The sequence below is a fragment of the Pongo pygmaeus genome, chromosome 3 (genome assembly GCF_028885625.2).
Source record: "Pongo pygmaeus isolate AG05252 chromosome 3, NHGRI_mPonPyg2-v2.0_pri, whole genome shotgun sequence".
In the NCBI taxonomy this organism is placed as follows: Eukaryota; Metazoa; Chordata; class Mammalia; order Primates; family Hominidae; genus Pongo; species Pongo pygmaeus.
The window spans coordinates 2,823,924-2,848,940 of record NC_072376.2 but is presented as its reverse complement, the minus strand read 5'-3'; the positions used below and the strand labels follow the sequence as shown (position 1 = coordinate 2,848,940).

At 61.7% G+C, this 25,017-nt stretch overlaps 1 protein-coding gene across 6 annotated transcripts in view; it reads right to left on the bottom strand.

Annotated features, from left to right (window-relative positions):
• Nucleotides 1-21,541, bottom strand: part of SH3BP2 (SH3 domain binding protein 2) — a 44,828-nt gene extending 23,287 nt beyond the window's left edge. For 2 of the 6 annotated variants that reach the window (XM_054486590.2, XM_063664426.1), the window contains exon 1: nt 21,448-21,540. Coding sequence is in view for 1 of the 6 variants with exons in the window: in XM_054486588.2 (XP_054342563.1) it covers nt 650-729 (80 nt within the window). In the remaining 5 variants the exon portion in view is untranslated. Of the gene's footprint in view, nt 1-649; nt 856-4,677; nt 4,729-20,627; nt 20,687-21,447 lie in introns of those variants that run through there. The other 4 variants (XM_063664424.1, XM_054486589.2, XM_054486594.2 and 1 more) reach the window with 4 other exon arrangements.
• Between the last annotated feature and the right edge of the window lie 3,476 nt (nt 21,542-25,017).

Sequence of the window (25,017 nt, the reverse complement as noted above, 5' to 3'; positions counted from 1 at the left end):
CCTGTTCCCAGAATCTTTCTCTTTTAACATAATCAAAACCAAAATTCTCCAGTAAGGGCCCAATAACCAGCTACGCCAGAGAGGCACTGCCGGCCAGGGGCAGGTTGACCCAGCCTGGGCTCCGTGAGCACAGCCCCAGCCCGGCGGTCCCTGCGGGTCCTCCACATTGCACCAGGTTTCAGAGCATGGCACTCCCCAGTTGGGCAAGGGACCTTGTACAGCTCTCTCTGTTACCCCCCCACAACAGAAACACACACTCACATACACAACATGTGTGTACTTAGGACCCAAACACCAAGGCCACCCTGCAGGCTGTATCACGGGAAGTTCCCGGACCTGGGCCCCACCCCAGCAGGCTGGCCCCCGCCTCCCTATCGGCCGCACGTGATGGGGGGGTGGGGGGGGTTCTAGCATCACATTCCCTCTCTGGCCTCCCCCTGTGCCTGCCAGCTCGGGGGCCTCTCAAGCCAGACAGAGGCCACTCTCCTCAGAGCCTGTTGCCTTTTGCAGGCCCAGGGCCACCTCCTGTGGGCCCCCACGGCCAGCCCCGAGGAAGGCTGTGGCTCCCACGTGGGGCCCCCTTACTGGTTCTTCAGGTGCTAGACCAGTGCCACCTCCCGAGCCCCAGTCCTGGGGCCGCCCCACTGACCTGATGGTGCTGACCCAACACATGGCCCTCCGTCCTCGTGACCTGCTCAGGGCCGGTGTCCTGGGGCCCAGGGAGGCCATGTGGCTCAGGGGCCACCAGCCCAGGCAGCCTGCATCTCCCAGACATGTGAGGCCTCACGCGCCTGGCTGCCCCACAGCTGTGCCCACAGCTCACTCCTGCTGCGTCTGAGGCCTGTGGCAGCGAGTGCTTCCTCCCCACCCGGGACTTCCTGTTCCCTGCTCCCTGGGCAGCACCAAGTAGCCGGCACTTCCTGCCTTCTACCCCGTGAGGTCCTGAAGGCTGCTTGGGGCCCAGGGCTGCCCCTCATCCATCATCCGGGTTTTAACCCCTACCTTCCACTGCTCCTGCCCTCCTATCCTGTGGTCAGAGACCAGGGCTCTCTGGCTCCAGTGCAAGGTCAGCTGCATCCCTGGGAGGAAGCTCCCTACTGCCTCCCCCCAGGGCCACCTCTGAATACTTGGCTTCTCCCTAGCAAACCATGAAACAACTTGCACCCTGGGTGTCAGGCCCAGCACAGAGCAGCATTTACAGCACACACAGGGATGGTGTCACCTTACCAGCACGCTCTTCCTGCCAGGGCAGCTGCTGCCGCCCTGCTCTGCCATCTGAGGCCACACAGAGGGCTGTTATGTCTTGCACCCGGTTCTATGAATTTCAAGGTGGCCACCTCTGTGCCCTTTGACACCAAGGGACTGAGGGACTAGGCCTGGGCTCTGGTGAGAGGTGACAGCATGCTGGCAGTCCTCACAGCCCTCGCTCGCTCTCGGCGCCTCCTCTGCCTGGGCTCCCACTTTGGTGGCACTTGAGGAGCCCTTCAGCCCACTGCTGCACTGTGGGAGCCCCTTTCTAGGCTGGCCAAGGCCGGAGTCGGCTCCCTCAGCTTGCAGGGAGGTGTGGAGGGAGAGGCGCGAGTGGGAACCAGGGCTGCGCGCAGCGCTTGCGGGCCAACTGGAGTTCCGGGTGGGCGTGGGCTTGGAGGACCCTGCTGGCCCCGGGCAATGAGGGGCTTAGCACCAGGGCCAGCAGCTGCGGAGGGAGTACTAGGTCCCCCAGCAGTGCCAGCCCACCAGCACTGAGCTCGATTTCTCTCTGGGATTTAGCTGCCTTCCTGTGGGGCAGGGCACGGGACCTGCAGCCTGCCATGCCTGAGCCTCCCACCCCCTCCGTGGGCTCCTGTGCGGCCGGAGCCTCCTCGACAAGCACCACCCCCTGCTCCAGGGCTCCCAGTCCCATCGACCACCCAAGGGCTGAGGAGTGCAGGCGCACGGCGCAGGACCGGCAGGCAGCTCCACCTGCAGCCCTGGTGCGGGATCCACTGGGGGAAGCCAGCTGGGCTCCTGAGTCCGGTGGGGCCTTGGAGAACCTTTATGTCTAGCTCAGGGATTGTAAATACACCAATCGGCACTCTGTATCTAGCTCAAGGTTTGTAAACACACCAATTAGCACCCTGTGTCTAGCTCAGGGTTTCTGAGTGCACCAATCGACACTCTGTATCTAGCTGCTCTGGTGGGACCTTGGAGAACCTGTGTGTCCAAACTCTGTATCTAACTAATCTGATGGGGACATGGAGAACCTTTATGTCTAGTTCAGGGATTGTAAACGTACCAATCAGCGCCCTGTCAAAACAGACCACTAGGCTCTACCAATCAGCAGGATGTGGGTGGGGCCAGATAAGAGAATAAAAGCAGGCTGGCCGAGCCAGCAGTGGCAATCCACTGGGGTCCCCTTAAACACTGTGGAAGCTTTGTTCTTTCGCTCTTTGCAATAAATCTTGCTACTGCTCACTCTTTGGGTCCACACTGCTTTTTTGAGCTGTAACACTCACCGCGAAGGTCTGTAGCTTCACTCCTGAAGCCAGCGAGACCACGAGCCCACCAGCAGGAACTAACAACTCCAGACACGCCACCTTAAGAGCTGTAACACTCACCGCGAAGGTCTGCAGCTTCACTTCTGAGCTAGCGAGACCACGAACGCACCAGAAGGAAGAAACTCCAGACGCACCACCTTAAGAGCTGTAACACTCACCGCGAGGGTCCGCGGCTTCATTCTTGAAGTCAGTGAGACCAAGAACCCACCAATTCCGGACACACTAGCATTTCTGAATTCCTACTCTACCCCCAGCCTTTTCGTGTCCCCACACCCACAGCAGCTCTACTAACATCTGGTTTGCTAGAAAGCACATTATGGCTGAGTGGCAAAGCCCACTCCCGTACTCACCAGCCCCTGCCCCCGGACCTGCTCAGAATCCTGCTCCTCCCAGGGCTGCTCTGCCCCCACCAAGCCCAGTGCCCTGCCCAGGCCCAGAGCCCAGAAGCGGGGAATGGGGATTCTAGCCATTGGGTGCTGAGCGCCCTCCCTCTCCTCCCAGAACTTGCCCAGGGAGGACAGGACCCCTGGGCAGAGGCAGCTGGAGAAAGGGGCTTTCTGGGGCCTGGGGCCACCCTCACAGCAGGATTTGAGGGTGACAGAGGCCACAGAGCACAGGGCCGCAAAGCTGCGGGGGTCTCATCTTGCCTGCCAGGCTTCCTAGGGCACGGCCCCCTGAATTCAGCCTCCCAGCAAACCCTGGACTCCAGCCCCGTAACCGGCTATGCAGGTCCCAAGCTGTCCCATAGCCTAGGTGTCGGGTCACTCAAAAAAGGCAGCTCCCGGGCTAAGGAGCTCCGTCTCCCGAGCTGTGTCTGCAGCCCCAGCCCTGCTGCCAAGGCCCCCCTCGGGGCCCGTTTGAGCTGCAGACACCCCGCTGTCTCCTAGAGGGTGAGGAGCTTGGGCTTTTAGGTCTGGGGCCTCCTTAGCATGGGCACAGCCACCCTGGCGTCCCCAGCCTGTGCCGGCCTCAGTCCCCTCAGGTGGCCAAGGGCAGACCATACCTTCAGCAGAAGGCTGGCCACAGCAGACAGACAGACAGACAGAGGGCGGCGAGGGGGGCACGGACAGAGTGGGGCCTCTTCCCATTCTCCCTCCTTGAAGGAGGGTTGAGATCAAACAGCAGGTGAGGAACCCCTGGGCCACGGCCCAGCCTGGACGATGAGGCAAGCAGTTCTCAGACAGTTGGGGCTGCAGGGTCCAGAGGAGGGGCCAGGCCCTGTGGGTGCTGGACTGGGGAACGCCTCCCAGAGGAGAGGCCCAGCTTTGATGGAGGAGGAAGTTTGCTGGAAGGGGACGGGGTGAGGGAGCCACGGGAGGAAGGAGCTTGGGGTGAGCACACCCCAGGGTTGGGAGGAATCCACAGGCAATGAGGTGGCCAACGCACAGCTTCAGGGATGACAACCCATGAGGATAAGAACCCAGAGGCAGCCAGCACTCTCGGGAACACGCCACCCCTTACTGGACAGGCAAATGCAAGAGCAGACAAGGCCTGAGCTGGAAGCAGAAGCCAGGCTCGCCCCTGCCCTTGCTTCGCCAAAAGCCCCACGCTCATAAACTCAGCAGAGGCAGAAGCAAGCAGAAGACCCACGTGACCCTGGCCCAGGCCCATTCCCCCCGCAGCCCTGGTCCAATGCTGTGATGCTACAGGGGGAGTCCAGCCCAGAGGATAGGAACAGGCCAGGTGAGGGGACGCTGGGGGTGGGGGACAAATCCACACCAGCCCCTTCCCCAACCCTAGCTTCCCAGAAGGAAGCTGGAGCTGGGAGTCCTGGGCTGCTGGGTGACCTCTGCAGACCCCTCCTCTCTGGGCCTTAGCTTCTCCAATTGCTCTCTCAACTCCTCTTCATCTCTGCGGCATACGACACTACCGTTTATATTCCTAAACACAGGCCATTCTCCCCTCCTCAGCCATGGCCACTCCTTGACCTTTACCCCGTGCTGGTAACCGTGGAGATGACCCCATGCCTGCATCCAAGCAGGGGGTGTGTGCAGCGGGGCATGGCTGGGGCCACCTCAATGGGCAGCCCTGGTGTCCCTCTCCATCCTTCCCAAGTTGCAGCTGCTCCCCTGCCCCTGAGCTGGTGCCTCAAACTGCCAGGCTTGGGGACTTCCTACCATGCCAGACACAGGGCACTTACCAGGATGAGTGGGAGCCAGCCGGCAGGGCAGGCAGAGGGCCAAGGGTCAGCCTGAAAAAGAAGAGGGAGGGAGCTTTTACTGGGTTCTGGGGGCCTTCAGCCCGCTCAGGAGTAAGGCAAACACCCAGCACAGTGGGTGGTATCTGCAGCCACCACAGAGCTGACCCTGCCCTGGCACCTCCTGCCTCACGGCACCTGCCTCATCTCAAGGCTCACAGCCCAAGAGGACAGTCCTGTTGCCATCTGCATCTCTGGGGTTCAGAGAGGAAGCTAGGGATCAGTGGCATGGGGACTGGCATCCAGGGACCCTGTGCCCAGCCTGGTGCCTGCTTGCCACCTTCAGGAGAGGCTCAGGTGCTGAACATGCCAAGGAGGGTCTGCTGAGCTCAGGGAGGGCACTGAGCCCGGGGAGGGAGGGAGGGCACTGAGCCCGGGGAGGGAGGGAGGGCACTGAGCCCGGGGAGGGAGGGAGGGCACTGAGCCCGGGGAGGGAGGGAGGGCACTGAGCCCGGGGAGGGAGGGAGGGCACTGAGCCTGTGGGAAGATGGGCATCAAGCCTGGGGAGGGAGGGAGGGCACTGAGCCTGGGGGGAGGTGGGCACTGAGCCCGGGGAGGGAGGGAGGGCACTGAGCCTGGGGGGAGGTGGGCACCCCCGGGGGAAAATCTCAAGCTCTCAAAATAAGATGTTTTGCATCAGCCCTTCCCATGGGACCTGGGTCCACTCCACAGCCAGCCCTGGGACCCTCCCAGGCTCTCCCCAGCCAGAAGCCCCTTCCCTCTCTGCCCCATTCTGATTGCTGTCCCATGATGCAGGACCGGGAGGATTCCCGGGAACTCGGACTGGGCACTACCCAACTGGGGCACAGGGAGAGGGCACCCTAGAAAGAAGGACCCTGCCTGGGGTCACATGGTATAGTGGGCTGAATGGTGGCCCCCAAAAGTTTTGTCCACATCCTAATCCCGAGAACCTGTGAACACGACCTTATTTGGAAAAAGGATCTTAGATGTAATTAAGTTAAGCAGCACATCCTGGATTGACCAGGTGGGCCCTAAATCCAAGGCAACTGTCCTGTAAGAGATGGAGTAGGAGAAGGTGCCTGGAAAGGACCACGTAAGGATGGAAAAGAGGCTGGAGGGATGTGGCCGCACACCAAGGGCACCGAGGATCGCCGGCCACCAGCAGAAGCTGGGAGGGGAGGAAGGGGCTTCCCCAGAGCCACCAGGACAATGCAGCCCTGTAGACCCCTCAGCTTTAGACTTCTGGTCTCCATAATTATGAGAGAGTAAATTTCTGTTGTTTTCAGGCCCCTCGTGTGTGGAGCTTTGTTAGGGCGGCCCCAGGAAATGAGTCCACACGGGCACTCACCTGAGTCCTTCCCCAGGATGAACTGCAGGCTCCACTTAGTCTGATCCTGAGTGTGGGCGTAATCAAGGCTGTGATCAAGGCTTGACCAAGCTGGACGGGCTGTGACCACAAGGCTGTGACCAAGCTGGACGGGCACTGCTGAGCTTGCCTCCGCGGACGCCCACAGCTTCCTGAAGGCTAGGCTCTCCACCTCCCATCCTCCTGCACACAGGGCCCACCAGCCTCACCTGCCATGCCTGACCCACACCCACCAGGCTTGCTGACCCCACCTCCTGGCCTCGCGTTCACCCCTTTGGCCTGCCCTTCCTTGGCTCAGGCCGCATCCACCACGGCGCAGCGGCGAGGTTGGTTCCCTGTCCAAGTGGATGGGGTGCGGCGCCTGCTTTCCCTTCCTGCGCTGGGCCCCCAACACTGGACCTGTCATGCACTTGCCCCATCCTGGTACCTGCAGTCACCTCCACATGGAAACCAAATGCTCCCTCATCCTTTGAGGACGGAACCATCTAGAACCTTGCCCTCTTCTCTGAAATCTCCAAGTCAATGGCACAGTTCTGCCACCAGCGTTACCCCATGTGTCCCTGGCACTCCCCACAGGTCCAAGTCCCACTGAATCTCCAAGGCCCAGGTGGGCACCAGGCCCATGGCAGGACCCAAGAGAAGGACAGACAGACAAACAGATGAGTTCACTGTCATGTCCATACATGAGGCCAGACCCCAGCGAGGTTGTAACCAGTACATCCTTCAGAGCTCAGAGTGAAAAAAATGTGACTTAGCGCTAATTGGACTCTCAATGACAGAGATTTTCAAAGAACTGGAGTGCAGCACGGCCACAGCTGAGGCCCTTCCACACCCCTGGACCTCTGCCCAATGAGACAAGCCGCCGGCCAGCCCTGGGCACGCACGTGAGGCTGCTCGCTGCAAAACAGAGAAAGGTTGGTGCATTGGAGACAGCAGTGTTCCCAGAAGACGCAGTGTGATCGGGGCTCAGAGGCCCCAGGGCCTTCACAGAGCGGTGCAGGGTGGAGGCAGAGACGGTCAGGCCGCTGCTGTGTGCGAGGGACAAAAGGAATTAAGAAAAGCGCAGACAAGGGCCCTGTAGGCACGGCTGCCTGCATGGCACCTGGGCTTCAGAGGGCAAGGCCAAGCTGTCGGTGGATGCTTGGCCCTCAAGCTCTGTCCTCAGAGGGAAGCTGCAATGTTCTCACATCTCCGGGTGCCCCACTGGGCCTTCCTCTCTCAGGCCTGGTGTCTCTGTCCCCAGGAATGGTTCTCCAGATGGGCATGGGAGTCGGGACTGCCCGGAGGCCTCCACACCTGGGAGACGGTTGTCCTAGGCGGAGCTCTGGCCTGGCCAGGCAGGGGCAGCACACTGGCTGGAGGGAGGAGGCCAGGGCGGGCTTCCAGGCTGAGGGTGATGAGGGTGAGGTGGGGCTGGGGACAGTGAGGTGAGGCGAGGTGGGTCTGGGGGAAGCCACTGCTGGCACTGCTGCTCGCCTGGAGCCACTCTCCAGTCTCAAACCACAAGCAGCAGAGGCGGCTCAGGATTCACACTTCAGTTCTTCACAAACACTGACGAGTTTCCACCTTTTAATCGCTTGAGAAAAAATTCTCCAGAGTCCTGATGTGTGGGGTGGGCCGGGTCCACCACCCCAAGTTCCTGGCCCCCACCCAAGGCTGGGGCCCACCTCCTCCCCGCCCTGCCTTGCCTCTCCTGGCCTGAAGGGGTTCACTGTCCCCTATCGCAGCCAGCCTGGGCACCCCATGCCCCAGCCCCGCAGGGTCCCGAGAGGGGTGGCAGTCCTGCCTCACCCAGTGGCTCCCACCCGAGAAGGCCACTCCACGCATGCCTCCATTCTTGGCAGGCAGAATAGAACCGTGGTCAGCGTGCAGGCTTTGGTGGGAACAAGCTTGGCTCAATCCCCTCCTCCTGGCCTGTGGCCCACTCGGAGCCTCAGTTTCCTCACTTGAGCAGTGGGGGTGGGGCAGCTGGCTGCTGGGCTTGCTCTGGTGTCAAGGGAAGGGAGGAACCGCCCCGCTCAGCGTCTGGCCGTGCTTTCCCTTCGTGCCTGCGGGCCTGGCCTCCAGAACACGCATCTCCCCGCGGCCCTTGGCACAGACAGAGCCACATTCCCAGTGCCACAACCCTTCCCTCTCTGCACCTTGGAGGCAGCAGTGCCCTCCACCTGGAACGCCACCCTCTCCACCTCCTCTGCCCTGCCCTTGCCCCTTGGCCCCTCATATAGACCACACTCCCCTGGGCTGGACCCCAACCCGCAGGCCCTGGGCCTTCTCCCACACAGGCTCACTCCACGGCAGGGACTCCACTCCTCAGAGAGGCGGCCCCCACCCGGCACCCCCGACGCTGTGGCATTTTCAGCATGTCTGTTGGCTATCTGCCCCTCCCCTGACACCAGTTCTGTGGGGAGAGATCTCTGCATGTCCGTCCCCCATGTCCTTGGCGCCTGAACAGTGCCCAGCGTGACACTGGCACCAGGTGCCTCCTGCAGCATGAATAGACCTCGTCCACACCCCAGCTGGCTGGAACCCCTACTCTCTGTGGGGCCTAGCTCACGGGCTCATGTGCTGAATTACACTATCTAGCCAGCCCCAGGCACCCCACTTCTTCTATCTCGGGGGGCCTCTGGCTGCAGGAGGGGGGCACTCCAGGGGCTCTGCACCCACCAAACGCAGCCTGGGCCTCCAGGGTGACCTCCAAGCCCTAGCATCCTCATCGACAGGCAAGGGCAGCAGCAGTCACTGAGCAGATCAGCTGTGGCCAGGACACCCCACGCCCACGCCAGCCTGGCTGCTGACCCTCCGGGCCCAGGGGGTGTGCTTAGGTGGGAAATCTGCCAGGCACCTTCCTCATCTAGAGGAAGCAGAAGCAGAGAGCTCCCGCCAACCAGACCCTCCTGGGATGCGTGGGATGCCTGGGCCATGGGCACAGACGGTGTGATGGTTGGGGGTGCTTCCCTGCCCACAGTCACCTCTTGTGATAGGAGGGCTGGGCTTCTGGAACAAGGGAGGGGAGGGGAGCCCCCAAGGAAATGTCCACTGTGTTCTGAGTGCGCCAGCTCCATGCCCACTCATGCGCCAGCTCCGTGCGCTCGCCAACTGCTCGTTTTGTTCTCCTGATTAGGACCTCGAGGCTGAGTCCTAGCCAGCATGGCTAGTGTCACCCAGAGCCTGGGGCCACCTGGCCCACCCCTACCACACAACCTGAGGGTGCCCCAAAAGCCTATGGCCCTGGCAGGGCCCCTACCAGGCATTTCCTGCTGAGCCTGGCTCTGGGGTGGGTAAGAAGGAGAGGAGAAGCCCCAGGCCCACTCTCAGAAGGAAGCCCACCAACCTCAAGGACAGTGGGGGTGGGCCCTGGCCTCTGTGGAGGGGGCAGGGCTCTGGGCAGGAGGCCAGGGGACACAGGGTGGGCCACGCCATGTGGGGTACAGGGAGGAAGCTACCGCAGGGCCCAGCTCAGCAGGACAGGAAGGCCTGGGGAAGCAGGGGCTCCAGCCCACCCTTGAGGAGTTAGGAGCTGCTTCTGTTTTAAACTGATCCCAAGAGCCCCTGGGGAGGCTGGTTGGGAAGCTCTCCCAGGCCACAGCCCCCTTTTGGGTCCCGCTCAATGCTGCTGGTTCCCTTGAAGAAAGAGTGGTCTGGTGCTCACCCTAGAGAAAACTCTGGCAAAGAAGCAGAGCCCCAGTCCTCAGTTTCCCCAGGAGTAATTGGGGCAGTCCCAGGAGCTGCTGGACCCAGGACTTAATGCTGAGGCTGCACAGAGAGCGGGGTCCACACATCCGCAGAGACTCGGATGAGGAACAGGAGCAGGCGGTGCCGGGACAGAAGGAGACCCCCAGAGAGTCGCCGTGGAACCCACCAGGCAGCCGAGGAAACTGAGAGCAGGAAACCGAGGCCAGGGAATGGTGGAAGGTAGCCCACCTATCCATCGGGCTCGGCTGGAGTCATGGTGAGGCTGGTCAGCTGGACCCTGTCTCTCTTGCACAGTGTCACTCCACTCGGCCTGAAGTCTCGTGGTATCGGGCACAGGGGAGGCACTCAGGCACTGTGACTACAGGCAGACGCCACACCCTGCACCCGGGATCCAAGCTACTGTCACCCTCTGTCTGGGCTCCCAATCTGTTGGGGAGGCAGCCACCTCTGACTCACATCCTTGTGACATCTGTTCCACCCAGACACGTTGACACATCCGCCAGAGTCCTGGGAGCAATCTTCCACATGAGTTAGCCAAGCATGGGATTACACAGAGTCAGACAGAGCACAGCTTGTGCAAAGGCCCTGGGGTTGCAGGTAAGAGAAGGCACCCACCTTCTGACATGAGAGACAGACGTGGGTCCTAGTTAGAACCGCCAGTCCAGGCCACATGCCCAGGTGAGGCAGACAGCATCTCAGACCTTCCCTGGGATGAGCTCCTGGGCACTGTTCACGCCTGGGCTCCAGTCCCAGCCTTGGTCCCTTAAGCTGGAGACTAGGGGCAAGTCACTTCACTCCCTGAGCCTTGCTCCCTCCTCCCCCTCTGCGCTTCTTAGCAACAGGACTCTGAGGACCAAACCAGACCGTTCCCAAGCACTCTGCCATAGGCACTTGGCCCAGCACTGGGTCCCTAGGCCCTGGAAGTGGAGAGCACCCTGCTTATCCCAGATCCCAGCACCAGGGCGAGGTAACAAGGGAACAGAGCGGAGATGCCGAGGCCATGGGGCTCCTGCTGGGGTGGGATGCAGTAGGGGCGCCAGTCAGAGAAACCCAGCCCCATTGCTCCCGCCCAGAGCCAACAGGAGAGGTCAGGAGCCACCACGATGGGCACCCTGTGTAGGCAGCTGTGTAAGCCCTACAGGGTAGGCCTTGGGACCGTATAGCAGTAAGTGGCCTGAGCGTCCTGCATCACCTGTCCCTTTTACTCATCACTGTGGTACTTTTTGTACCATGGCGGCCTTGGTGGCCTCGCTTGGACCGCAGAAAACCATGAAGCTCCTGCACGCACCTCGGGCTCAGCCCAGGCACTTTACGGCGTTTTATCTGGACAAGCTCCTGGGTTGGGGCAAAGCACGCTGGGGCCCAGGCGTGGCCCCCATCACGGCTCCTCTGTGCACCACTGGGGGTCCTTGGGCCCCTCGCTTACCCAGGAACCCCGTCACCATCTGTCAGCGGGTGCCACAGGCTGGGACCCACCAAGGCTGAGTCAGCACGACAGGGTCCCTTCCCTCTGTCCATTCATTTCAGCACTTGAGGGTTAGGTCTTTCTGCTGCCTTAATGCATTCGCTGTGATCCCTTTTCCCTAACGTTATGTGTGTGTGTGTGTATATATACACATACATATACATACACACACATATACACATATATGTACATGCGTACGCGCATACACACACATATGTACATGCGTACACGCATACACACACATGTGTGTACATGCGTACACGCATACACACACATGTGTGTACATGCGTACACGCATACACACACATGTGTACATGCGTACACGCATACACACACATGTGTACATGCGTACACACACACATGTGTACATGCGTACACGCACACACATGTGTACATACGTACACGCACACATGTGTACATACGTGCACGCACACACACATGTGTACATACGTACACGCACACACACGTGTGTGTACATAAGTACACGCGTATACACATATGTGTACATACGTACACGCGTATACACATATGTGTACATACGTACACGCGTATACACATATGTGTACATACATACACGCGTATACACATATGTGTATATACGTACACGCGTATATACATATATATGTATATACATACGTATATATGTATATACATACATATATACACACACACATATATACATACATACACACACACACACACACACACATATATTTTTTTGAGACAGTCTCACTTTGGTGCCCAGGCTAGAATGCAATGGCACGATCTTGGCTCGTTGCAACCTCTGTCTTCTCGGTTCAAGCAGTTCTCCTGCCTCAGCCTCCTATAGCTGGGATTACAGGTCATACCACCACACCCAGCTAATTTGTATTTTTAGTAGAGACAGAGTTTCACTATGTTGGCCAGGCTGGTCTTGAACTCCTGACCTCAGGTGATCCACCCGCCTCGGCCTCCCAAAGTGCTGGGATTACAAGTGTGAGCCACTGCGCCTGGCCCCTTTTTTTTGAGATCGGGTCTCACTCTGTCACCCAGGCTGGAGTGCAGTGGCACAATCTTTGCTCACTCCAACCTCTGCCTCCCAGGTTCAAACGATTCTCACGTCTCAGCCTCCCGAGTAGCTGGGATTACAAGCATGCGCCAACACGCCTGGCTTATTTTTGTATTTTTAGTAGAGCCGGGGTTTCACCATGGTGGTCATGCTGGTCTTGAAATCCTGACCTCAAGTAATCCGCCCGCCTTGGCCTCCCAAAGTGCTGGGATTACAGGCATGAGCCACCACGCCTGGCTAATATTTTTAAACTGTTTTCAAACATGGGTTTTTTTTTCTCGGATGTTGTTCGTTTTTACTCTCTGGGTTTATTATTTTATTCCCTCGCCTTCTGCTTCTTGTCATTTTTTATTCCTTAGTAAGTTTTAGGTTGGCCTCAGGAGGTTTCCTATCTAGGCTGGGTCTTATCCTTGCACTGGCTTCCTCCTGGGGCCACTCACAGGCCAGCACAGGTGGGCTCAAGGTGACAGGCCAGCCCCTCTGCTGGGGCTGCGACAGGCAGTGGGGTGGGAGAGCCGGCCACAGCCACTCCTGGACCGGGGTATCTGGCTGGACAGGGGGAGATGCAGGCAGGTCCAGCAGCCAGAGGGAGGCCCCAGGAAGAGGTGCTGACAGAGGGGCAAAAAGAAGGAAGAAGGAGTGGGCCAGACCCCCGGTTGGGGAACCGAGAGCTGTGTGTTCCTCCGCAGCCTGGGAACCCCAGAGCCTCGGGGCCTGGGCAGGGGACGGGATGACTCATGCCCGCTGGCTCTTGTCCTCACCCTCAGCGTGGCCCAGAGGGGGCCTGGGTGACCTGAACGTTCCCAGGCCCCTCACAATGCTCCACTGTTCAGAGGCCCAGTGAGGACAAGGGTCTGGCGGTGGGCCCGGGCTGCCGGGAAAGGAGCCCAGCCCCCAGCCTCTCCCGCAGGCTCCCTGTGCCCCTGCAGTCTGGCTCCAGTCCTCCGTGGTCAAGACAGGCAGGGGCAGAGTCCGGATCAGGGTCTCCTCCTCTCCTCCTCTCTGCCCCCAACCATGCAACTGTGCTGCCCCCTTCCCAAGGCCAGGCCGGCCACAGCCCAGCTCCTTCCTCCCTCGGAGCCAGCCTGTCACAGCCTTTCTGCTGCAGCCTCAGCAGAGGTGGCTCTCAAAGACAGCTCCGCTCAGCCTCAGGGCTCAAGGCCACCCATGCTCTACCTCGCCGGACACCTCTCAGGCCGTTCCATGAGTTCCTCGTGCCATTCCCCACCTGCAAACTCCTGCCTGGCCTTCTACCCCAGGCCGGGTCACCCCAAGACACCCCCAATGCCCTTACTGCTCCCTGGGGATGGCGCTCCAGGCCAGGTCCATCCTCAGAGGGGTGAATGGCTCTAGTCAGGGCCCCCAACCACCACAGCCCCAGACCTGTGGAAGCCGAGGCCTGAGCTCTCCTGTCTGCCCAGCCTCCCTGCACCCACCCCTGGCACGGGAGCCTGAGACGGCCTCCCCAGAGCCCCCAGGCGAAGTGCCACCTGGCCCGTCATCAGCCCAGGGAGGGTCCCAGGACAAGCACCTCCATTTAATGCTCTTGTAGCAGTAAGACTCTGGAGGCAGGAGGGATTCCAGAGTCAGCAGGGCCTGTAAGCAAGCCCGCCGGTGTCTGCCCCTAAGGCCTCCTCCTGGCTGGGAAGCAGCCACGGGGCAGGCTCGGGCAGCTCAGGCAGGGGCAGGCTGCACCAGGCAGGGAGGTGGCACAGCCCGATGGACACTCTGGGGACACAGCCTCAGGAGTGACTTGGGGATGCCCTTTCCCCCCCCAGGGAGGCAGCTCTGGACCATGCCACTGTCTGCCAGAAAAACCAGCCAAGAAGGAGGGAGACTGAGCCGGGGACAGTCAGTACCACCAGGGCCAATATGCCACCCCAATCTCACCAGTCTGCTTCTCCCTCCCCTTTCATCCCCAGTAGCCCCTGTGCAGGGGTCACCAACCCCATCCTGGTCACGTCACCTCCTCCACTCCCACCCAGCCTTCCGCAGCCTCCACGAACCCACTTCTCTCTGTGGCAGCCCCCACCCTTTCCCCAGACCCCGCCTGAATTCATGGTCTTCCTGTGGCCGCTGCTTGGAGGGTGTGTGTTCGATGGTGGTCTCCAGACCCCAGAGTAAGCTTGAAAACATAAGCCAGTCCCTGCTGGAAACCCCGCCAGGCCCTCGGGCCCCACCTCTCTAGCCCCTCTCCCTTTTCAAAACCAGGGTGTCTTTCACACAGCCCGAGCCCTCAGCCGGGCCCCTCCTCCTGCTCCCCCTCAAGGAGGCCCCCCCGGGGGGATCCGTAAGGCGCCCCTGGCATCTTTGGTGCTGCCTTTTCCCAGCTTCGTACTGGAAGGGCCAGGACCCTGCCTGCCGCAAGGGCGGCTCTGGGTAGGTCTTCGAGGGGGCCTGAGTGCCAAGTGGGTCCCCCCTGCTTCTCAGGACCGCAGCCCTGGAACAGCTGTCCCCTTGATGCCAGCTGGCAGGAACCCTGGCATGGGGCAAGGCCCGCTAGATCCTCTGCAGAGGTGGGGGTTGGGGGTCCTTTCTCAATCTTCTTCCTTCCCCAGCAACTTCCTGCCGCAGAGGCAGGCACAGCCACTCCGACCACAAACATCACCCTCCTGGTCACATCCTCAAGAAAATGGGAAGGTTGATCTCAGAGAGCCCCTGCCCCAAGTAGCAAACCTTCCTGAAGCCAGCACCCAGGACCCCAGGATGGCTCAGGGCTCAGAGGTGGCCACTGCCCCTCCTTCCACTTTACACACCCAGGGCCCCATCCCACCTCATTAGGCAGCTGCAGCCCAGGGTCTGAAGCTGAGCGAAGTCCAGTCAAGGTGAGGGTCCCCAGGGGAAGGCATTTCACAGATTCCACTCTCAGGGTCCCGCCTGGGAGCAGCTCCTCCGGTGGGGAGGAAGGAGCCACCTGTGGGGACAGGCAGCCAGCAGCAGTACAGCAGGAACAAGGTCCTGAGGCAGGGCGGGTACAGGTGGCGGGTGGAGGCTGAGGCTGCACCCCTGAGCGCCATTAGTCCTGGTCAGCCCGGAGGCCTCGATGACCTGACGCCAGCTTTGGAGTTTCCGAGGCCCCGTGCTGCGTGCAGCTCCTGGGGGGCCACTCCCACACACCCCGCCCCAGCAGCTGGGTGGGCACCCCCTCACCCTCACGTATCCCATGAGGCTGCACTTCCTGTCCCTGCCCTGCCCAGAGAAGGTGGAGGATGCCCAGGTCACACGGCCTGGCCTGGTGGAGCCATCTGAGCCACCCAGCACCTGTGTTCCTAGAGGTCTCAGCCTGCGAACGCCTGAGGCCACAGGAGGTGATGGCAACGGGAAGTCACCTTCCCCCACTCGGGGGATGCAGCCACGTCATCTTCCCCTCTGCCCTGGTCAAACTCACTCTGCTGACCACTGATCTGCCTGCCAGGCCAGGCCCCAGCACTATCTGCCCAGCCATCAGCGGAGCGCCTGGGGCAGCGCCAGCCACTCGCCCCACTGGAAAGGGGCTTCCCTTTCTGGCTTCAAGTAGGAGGAAAGGAAGCAGCTGGGGTCAGGGAGGGGTGTTTCCGAGAGAGAAGATGAGTGCTGAGTTTCCTGGCCTGCCTCCTCTGGCTCTGAGCCTGGTCTCCATGCAGGGCTGTGTCCCCCCCACCTGCCACTCAGGGCTCCCAGGCCAGCTTTTCTGTATCTTTCCCCATCGCCCTCCTAATGGTGAGAAATCGGCCTTTAGCTTGGACCTGCCTCAGGTGCCAGCTCTATGGGACCCAAAGCCCTGGTGGCAACAGGGAGGCCAGGCTAACTCCAATCTTGCGCCAACACACATGTTTAGGAAGAGCAGCTACAGAGAAAGAAAGCACTTTCGTTCAGGGAAAGGACAGGGGACACCAACTCAGCTCGGCGGCTCCTTCCTCACCAGGCCTTGGTCCTCTTATCTACCGCTGGCAGGGCCACCGAGACCAGGCCCAGAAGCAGCTGGGTCCCTGCTGCCGGGTGGCAGGCAGTGGTGGCTGTCACAGAGCAGCCCGCAGGGGGAAGGGAGGAGGCTCTGATGGAAACCTGAAGAGTTTCGTGGGAGGCCAAAGCACAACAGTCTGATATTATCTGATTGGAAACTCCACCAACTGGGCGGCAGCTGCCAAGCTGACTGGCACATTAGGCTCTGATGCTCAGTAGAGAGTTAAACACAGGTGGGGGGAGTGACGAGCCACCTTCAAAGAGCTTGGCACAGCCCGCCCGCTGCTCGCGCCACTTGTCTGCCCAGGAGTGGGAGGCTGGGAGAGCCCGCACTCCCCTCACCCTTCCTCTGGGACAGGCCCACATGGGCACCACCAGGGCATGGGCTGTCAGACGCGACCCTGTCCTTCCTGAGTTCCCAAGCAGGAGGGGCAGGCAGACAGGTCACCATGGATGGGTCAACATGCATGGTGGCCATAGACCAGGCTGGGGGCTCAGGAAGGCACCCATCTCGGGGTGGAGTTGGGGGTGGCCAGGGAGGGTACCCTGAGCACCAAGCAGGACAGACACTTATGCGTTCAGCTGAAATTGCTTCTAAGGGAGAGAGTGGCAAGGTGGGCCAGGCAGGCGAGCTGCTACCCATGGGCACCTGCCAGCGGTCCTGCCGTCTGACCTGTGGCCTGTCTGCTCTTGTAGCACATGCCTAGCCCAGGGCCCAGTACACAGGCACCCAGCGTTGCATGAGCGGGGCCCGGGGCTGGGCAGCAGCCTTCTGAAGGAGGTCCACCACTGCCCCAGAGGCAGAGACCTGGGTGGGTGGTAAAGGCGCACCACTGCCCCAGACTCCCAAGGCTGAGACACAGCCAAGGACCGCCCAGCATTCTAGGCTCCCAGACTGGCCCCTGACTCCTTCCCACCTTGTCCAGGGGCAGCCAGCAGCAAGGGCCCACCCCTATGTCTGGCTCAGGACAGTAGGCAGGGCTGCAGGGGCAGCCCAGGGCATGGGGACCCAGGGCCCTCAAATGCCACAGAAGAGCATCACTAGATTACAACACCCCTGGATCAAGGCTGAAGGAACTCCCCCAAACGGAGCTGCCCATTCACACAGGGTCAAGGGCAGGGAGGCCCCAGCTCGGGTCTGGGGATCTGGCCTCCCATGAGTTAGACCTACTTTCACCCCATTTCACAAGGAGGATGCTGAAGCCCTCAGACGAAGCCTGCTCTGAGCCCAGAAGTCAGCTCCCCTCTGGTGCCTGAGAGAAGCTCTGTGCCTCCTCCCTCAGCCCCTGCCTCGCTGCCTCAGCCCCGTGTGCCATGGCACGCACACTGCCTTCTTGAGACTGTTGCCTGCCAGCCTGGCTGACCCTGGGGCGGGGACCTGGCCTCCCTCTGCAGGCTTGAGCAGACAGGCACCCTACACCCCACCCAGCTGCCTGGAGCAGGCTCAGCCGGAGCGCAGTAAACATCTGATTCACAAGGAAGCAGAGGGCACTTCTTGGAATCAGCTCGGCTACAGGGATCAGGGTATGGATACTACGAGGGTGCTCTGCCAACCCCTCGGGGCTCCTCTGATATCCCCAGGCCACTGCTCCAGGTGGCCGAGCCCACATTCTTCCCAGAGGCCAGCTGGCAAAGATGGACCAGATGTGACTAGAATCCATGAAGAAAGGGCCAGCCGCCTCTGGGTGTTGGGGCCAGCAGTTCCAGCATGATCTGTGATCGGGGGCTGGGAGACCAAGCAGGGCCTGACCCCTCTCATGGCCTTGGAAGTTACAGAGCCTGGGGAGAAGAGAGGAGGTTGGGGGAGAGCACCTTTCTCCCCTCCTGGGAGCCTGCACCACCTCGAGCTCCTCACCCTGAACTCCTGTCTGACCCAGGTCTCCACCGGCCCCGAACCTGGGCACATGCTTCTCTCGCATCACCCTTGAAGGATGAGTGTAGTCAGGGGCCCGGCACAGAACCCAAATCCAGCAGCCACGCTGGACTTCTTGACACTGGGACTTCTGGCCCAGAGCCAGGGACTTCTGTCATCCCGTTTTGCAGAATAGGAAACTGAAGGTCAGGAAGTGCAATTCGCCTACAAGGCTCAGGTCTCCTGGCCCATGGCTGAGAGGCAGTCCCTTGCTCTTGGCACCATCCTGTCTGCCCTCCCGTGCACAGGCCAAGGGGTGGTGAGGAGGGCTCCAGTGCCCCAGGGAGGAGGGCCAGCCAGTGAGCCCGAAATGCTCCCTACCACCCCCTCTGGGACTTAGGCAGCCCACATGTGGGACTGTCTCCAGCCCCTGGGTGTCCAGACAGGGCCACCGAAGAATGCAGAGGCCTTCTGGGGAGGAGCCGCCTATCCCGGAGGAAGGATTCCAGGGTCTGCACAGCCCCTTCTCGTTGCCTCCCAGGCTCCTCCATATCCTCACCACACCTGGCATACACAGGCCACTCCCGTCAAACTGGTCTGCCACCCCTCTCTACCGCCTGCCTTTGGCTCGGTCTGTCTGTACCTGCATGGCTGCCCGCCCTGCTCAGATCCCTCCTCCTGACGGCACACCCTGTATTCATTTGCCCAAGGGGTGGGAGGCAGCCCACTGCGTCTGGGGTAGCACAGCTCTCACCTTGTGGCAAATTCCCCGTCTTTTCCCTGCCAGCCTGCCCTTGTCCTCACCCGCCCAGGCTGCACAGTGAGGGCCAAGCCACCCAGTTATTAAAGAACTATATACTCGGCCAGGCGTGGGGGCTCACGCCTGTAATCCCAGCACTTTGGGAGATGGGCAGATCATGAGGTCAAGAGAGGCCAGACAGTGAGGAGGGCAGAGCCTGCCAAACATAGTCACTGACCTGGGGTGTCCCCACAAGGGAGCTTTTGAGGACAGAATCCAGGAAGACCCAGGGGCTGCCCAACACTGGCCACTCCTGATGGACTCAGGCCTTAGCCCAATGTGGGCAGGAACCTGGGAGCCTTGCCCTTTACCCAGGCCTCTCCAGGCCAGGCCCTGCCCCCACCCAAGACAGGACATACAGCGGCCCTGAGGACCAGGGAGAGCACCCTCAGCGACCCACTGTCACTGAATACCAAGCACATGTCACCACCTCTACCATCCCCCCCCAGAGACACTCATAGCCACCCACCAGGTAGAAAGTGCTTCACAGCCCTCAGGTCATGGATGAGAAAATGGAGGCGTGGCAGGGGGAAGCCTCCTGGCCATGATCACACAGCTGGAAATTGGTGGCATCTGAGTTCACACCCAAGATCCTGGCTGAGTTTGTGCCCTTCCTCCCTGCCCCTCAGGAACCAAGGCTGGCCATCTCGACTTCCTGTCTGTGGGCCTGCTTGTGTGCATGCATCCCTGGGGGGTGGGGAGCTCCAGCTGACTCAGCACCCTGCTTCCCCTGTCCATGTGGGCAGAAAGGGCCAAGGCAGGCCCAGAGCCTGCCCTCCCTCTGTCTGCCTCTCCAGGCCAGCCTCCTTGGTGGGCTCCCCCATGACCCTGGAGGCCTGGGGACTCCCCGAAAGGCCAGGCCCCCTGTCAGCACCCCTCTCACCAGATGGCCCTGGCTGTCAGTTCCTAGACACGGCTGCCTATCTGTCTTCCTTCTGCCTGCCCCCTCCAGGGTGTGCCCAATGCAGGGCACAGAGCCAGGCAATGGGAGCCTGGTGGGTGGCAGGGAGAGGGTGTAGACAGTTTCCGCACTCCCTTGCAGCCCTCGTCCCAGGCCTCCTGTCCTGCCAGGAGTGGAGTGCCGGGAGTGGGGCCCTGAGGTTGGGCTCCAAGAGGGCCCTTCGAGGGTGTCTACGTAAAGGAGACAGTGGACACAGTGGGAAGAACCAAGAGGGGGTGGGGCCCAGCCCCTCCTCTGGTCCCACAGGGCCTGAGCCAGTGAGGGCAGGGGCTTGTCCAGGCACATGGAGTTGGTACAGGGCTGACCTGAACCCAGAGTCTTCGGTCAGGAGAAGGCCATGGGCCCTGCCTTCAGGCGGTTGTGGAAAGAATTCTACACATTTCATCACCAGCCCATGTCACCTGCAAGGCCACACACATGTCATCCAGGCAGGCTGTCCACCCCAGCAGCCCACACGGAGTACCCGCCCCTGGCCACAGCCAATTCGAAGGACTTAAGTGTGGCCACTAGACCAGGAGGCACAGCTGTCCCCAGTGTCAGCAGATGAGCAAACTGAGGCACAGAGAGGGGATAGGAGGTGCTCACGGAACGCAGCACCAGCAGAAGGCTCCCCACAGCAGGGCTCACGCCCTCAATGCCCCCAGGGAGCCGAGGCCCAGAGCAGCAGGAAAGTGCTGGGCTGCAGGGAGGCCGGCGCACAGGTGGAAGGGGCTGTCCCCTCCCCCTAACTCCTCCAGTCCCTCTGCCATCCCTGAGATTCCCTGTTGCCCATGAGAGTCTCAGACGCCCGGCTATCAGTCACTCACACTTCAGTATGAATCAGCGTCAGTGGGCGGCTTCTCTTGCCGTCTGTGAAGCGCGGCCGCTGCAGAGGGAAGGGAAGTTTGGATTCCGGGAAGGGTGGAGAGCGAGTGCCCGCCGCAGCCTTTTAGTCTTGTGGGGAGGGTCGCGTAAAGGGGCCCCGCGGCGGGGCCAGAGGGGCGCAAGGGGTACGAAACAGATGCGTCGTACCGCCTCCCACCCCTGAGCCCCCGGCAGGGGACACCCGGCCCCCGCCCCGAAGCCGCGCTCCCTCGGGCAGTGCCCGCCGTGCCCAGGCCCCGTGCGTCCTTTGGCAAGGACACGGAGGCCCCGGGGCCCGGGGGAGGCTGCTGCGCACCCGAGACCCCCGAGACCCGCCAATACCTGCCGCCTTGAGACTCCCCCGAGACCCCCGAGACCTGCCAAGACCTGCCGGGACCCCCGAGACACCCCGGAGACTCCCCCGACACCCCCGAGACCCGCCGAGACCTGTCGGGACCCTGAGACTCCCCCGAGACCCCCGAGACCCGCCAATACCTGCCGGGACCCCGAGACTCCCCCGAGACCCCCGAGACTCGCCGAGAGCCCCCAGACCGCCGAGACCCGCCGAGCCCCTTCCAGACGCCAAGACCTGTCGGGACCCCGAGACTCCCCCGAGACCCCCGAGACCCGCCAATACCTGCCGGGACCCCGAGACTCCCCCGAGACCCTCGAAACCCGCCGAGAGCCCCCAGACCGCCGAGACCCGCCGAGCCCCTTCCAGACGCCGAGACCTCCCCCCCGCGAGACCCCCGAGACCCGCCGAGACCCGCCGCCGAGGCTTACCCGCCGAGCGCTCTCCTGGCCCACGGGCCCTGGGTCGAGGCGGCGGCTTGACTCGGCCGCCAGGCGCTCCCGCCCGCGGGGCCGGCCGCCCGCAGCTCCGTCCCGCCCGCGCCCGCCCAGTCCGCCCTCCTCCTGGCCTCGCCCCGGGCCGGCCCCGCCCCTCCCGGGCGGGTCCCGCAGTCCTGGAGGTCCGAGCTGGGCGTGGGGCGGGGCCGGGACCTCAGGGTGGGCGGGGAACTGCACGTGGCCCCCGCGGCCCCGGGACTAGGCCCCTGGGGGGTGAAGGCTGGCGTTGTCGCGGGCTTAGACGCCGGGTCCACAGTAGGTGCTTAGTTCTCGCCCGTGAGTGAGGTAGCGTGTCTGTTCCTCCTGCTTGTCCCTCCCTGTGACACCCCGGTGCCCAGCGATCCAGGTGGAAAGGGCGCTGTCCACCCCCCCAGCCCCGTGGTCCTGATCCTGGGCGGCCCCACCCCTGCCCCGTGAGTGCGACTTAGGCCCAGGCCAAGACAAGAGCAGGGGAGGCAGGCGAGGGCTTGCTGGGCACCCGGGAACCTTGTCTTTGTTTCCAAATGGTACTTTTCAGGCACTTCCCAGGGGGACCTCGCCCCTTGGACCAGGTCTGGACCCCGGTGGCCCAGAGGTCGTCTTGGGGGCTGGGAGGCACAGGAGACCGGGTGCTTTACACTTGGCCTGCTCTGAGGCTCCCTTTCCTCCACCGTCCCCCTCTCCCTAATAGTAGGCCCAGATTCCTTGGTTTAAGGGCAGGGGCGAGAAGAGGAGGCGGCTTCCTGGGAGAAAATGGCTTCCCTGGGGAGCCCTCAGGGCCAGGTGGGTGGAGGGAGCTGTGGAGAGAGTGAAGAGGCTGGGGAGACCAAGCCGGGCCTGCAGAGCTTGAGGGCGACCAGACCCCCCCAGTGCGGGGGTCAACTGCTTGGGGTGTGGGGGGACTCCTCCCCATGAGGAGTGGAGACTGGACCCCAGGTCCCAGAGCCCAGGAAGCTGTGAGCAGAGGAAGGACAGGATCTTTCTGGGAACCCAAGGGAGCTGGGGGTGGGTGGTGGTGACCTGGCCCGGTCCAGGCAGGAGGCCAAGGTCTGACCCTCTGTGCTGAGCACAAGGGGCCAGAGTCCAATGACAGGGGCTGAATTGGCTGCTCCAAATCAGGCAGGGGCAGGGGTGTCCAGGGCTGGCCCTGCAGCAGGTGAAGGACTGGGTTTGGGTCCTACAGGTTGAAATATCTGAGGGCCTCCAGGAGACACAGCCAAACCAAGCAGGTTCCAGGGTTGCAGCTGGACCGAGTGTGGGCCAAGTCACCGTCCACCTGTCCCAGAGCTGCCCAATAATGGGTCCCAAGCCTCAGAAAGGGGATCCCTGGCTGCAATAGCCCTCCTCCCTGCTGGAGAGACACACTTGGGATCAGAGAGGTTAACTGGGGAGGGGAGTAAGTAGGAGGAGCCAGAAAACTAGGTGGCCAGGCCCTGAGCCCAGGCATGGAGGAGGAGCAGGTGCCTACCAGGAAGTGACCAGGACCAAGGCAGGGCCTCTGGAAGGGAAGGGACAAAGCAGGGGATGGCAGAGGCAGGGGAGGATATGGGAGAGTCTTCAGACAACAGGGCCCCTTTTCCCCATCTGTGAAATGGAGGGGGACCTCTACTGGGGAGGCGGCAGGAGAAGTGGATGGGGCATGAGAGCAGGCAGATACTCACCCTACCTGGCCCAGGGCCACCCCTCATGCCGGCGCTGGGGCTGTGACTCTACCCACCCACAGTCTAGTTCTCAGGGCTGAATTTAGACCCCAGTGAGGGAGTAGATGGGTGCTGGCTGGCTGGGGTGCTCACTCTCTGGGGTGCCTGCTCACATCCTCACCTGTAAGTGTCCTGGGCCTGGCTCCCCAGGTCTCAACTCTGCTCGTCCCAGCCTTGGGTAGCCTGCAACTCTTCTGCCCACCCCCCACCCTGGGCTATTTCACGTTTTCCTAGCAGGGAGGAAGAGGTAGGAACTACAGCCATTGTGGAAGTGGTTGGGCTCAGCCCCATCCGACGTTCAGTGCTGCCACTGTTAGCACCGCATGGGGCTGCGTCACCCCTGTAAGAGGCCACATGCAGAGGGGGCTCCAGGCTGGGCCAGGCTGGGCTAAGGCTCCTGACAAAACACTCATGACCTTGGGGCTGTACATCTTGATGTCCCTGATGTCCAGTTCAGCTATAGAAATGCCTGGCCCCACACCAGACCCCGGGGACCCAAGATGATACAGGGAAGTCCCTACCCTTGTGGCCCATGAGAGGAGCAAATGGACAAATGAGCAGATGCCATTGGGTCACAGCAAGTGTCCTGTTCCCAGGGGGCCAGCTGGGGAAAGGGGCAGAGACCGGGAGGGGAGTGGAGCAAAGCCAAACGTCAGTGCTGCCCCGCCAGGGCCTGACTGCAGGGCAGGGTGTGCAGGGCTGGTCTTAGATGCCAAGCTCAGAGTTGACAGAGCAGGGTCACTGCAGACAGTGTGGACGGACCAGGTGCCTAGAGAATGATCACCCAGAAATGCAAATCGCCTCTGTGCAGGGCACCTCGGCCACACAGGGGAAACGGGTGCAGCCTCCACCTTGGGGAGAATTTGACACCTCGTATTACTCCCCTTCTCCCTTACCAGTCCAATCCCAGGGCGTGGGAGGAAGGAACCCTAGTTGGGGCCTCAGGGCAGCTCCCAGCAGCCCATCCGAGCAAGAAGCTGCTGGAGGCTGTGGCCAGAGCCTCTGGGCACCCAGGGGTTCCGCTGAGGCTGACAGGGCAGGGATGGGTGAGGAGGATGACCTCGCCTGCTGGGAGGGTATGCAGGGCAGGTGAGCCAGGCGAGGACCCCTGGCTGGCAGGGAGCTGGGGAGCAGACCTCTGCAGGGAACATCCGGGGTAGAAGCCCATGGTGATGCCCCAATCACACTCACAGAACAAGGCCAAAGAGCAGGGGGCTGGTCCCCCGCCACACCCATCCTCCGCGTGCCATCGGCCATGCCACTGATTTGGCAGGACCCAGAACAGGCAGAGGCAGCTGCTGTCTGGGGGGTAGGGCAGGACCTGCTGAGGGAGAGACTGGTGGTTAGGATAGTGAGGGAGAGATCTGCCGCTGGCCTACAGGTCACAGGCGTCCCAGCAGGAGGCTTTATGCGCCAGCAGCCAGGGACCCTTCCCGAGTCTCTTTTTCCTTCCCCCGGCCAGCAACCCTGGAGTCACCCGCATTGATGCCTGTCCACTCGTCCCACATCCCATCCGCCCTGAAGATTCTGTCAGCAAAGCGCACCTGGAATCCTGCCCTTCTCAGCCCCTGCCTGCCTCATCCTCCCTCTCCTGCCCTTGCCTGGCAGTGTCCATCATCACACCAGAGGGATACAGTCACAGTGTGAGTCAGGTCATGTCACTTCTTCACTCAGAACTTTCCGTAGATCCTGCCTGCCCCAAGGCAAATGCCTTCTGTCCTTGCATGGGCAGGGCCCAGACCGAGCCTGTGCCACCTGCCTGCTCCCTGAGTCCTCTCTCCATAGCCCTGCTCGGCGTTGGCCACACTGACCTCCCATCTCCTCC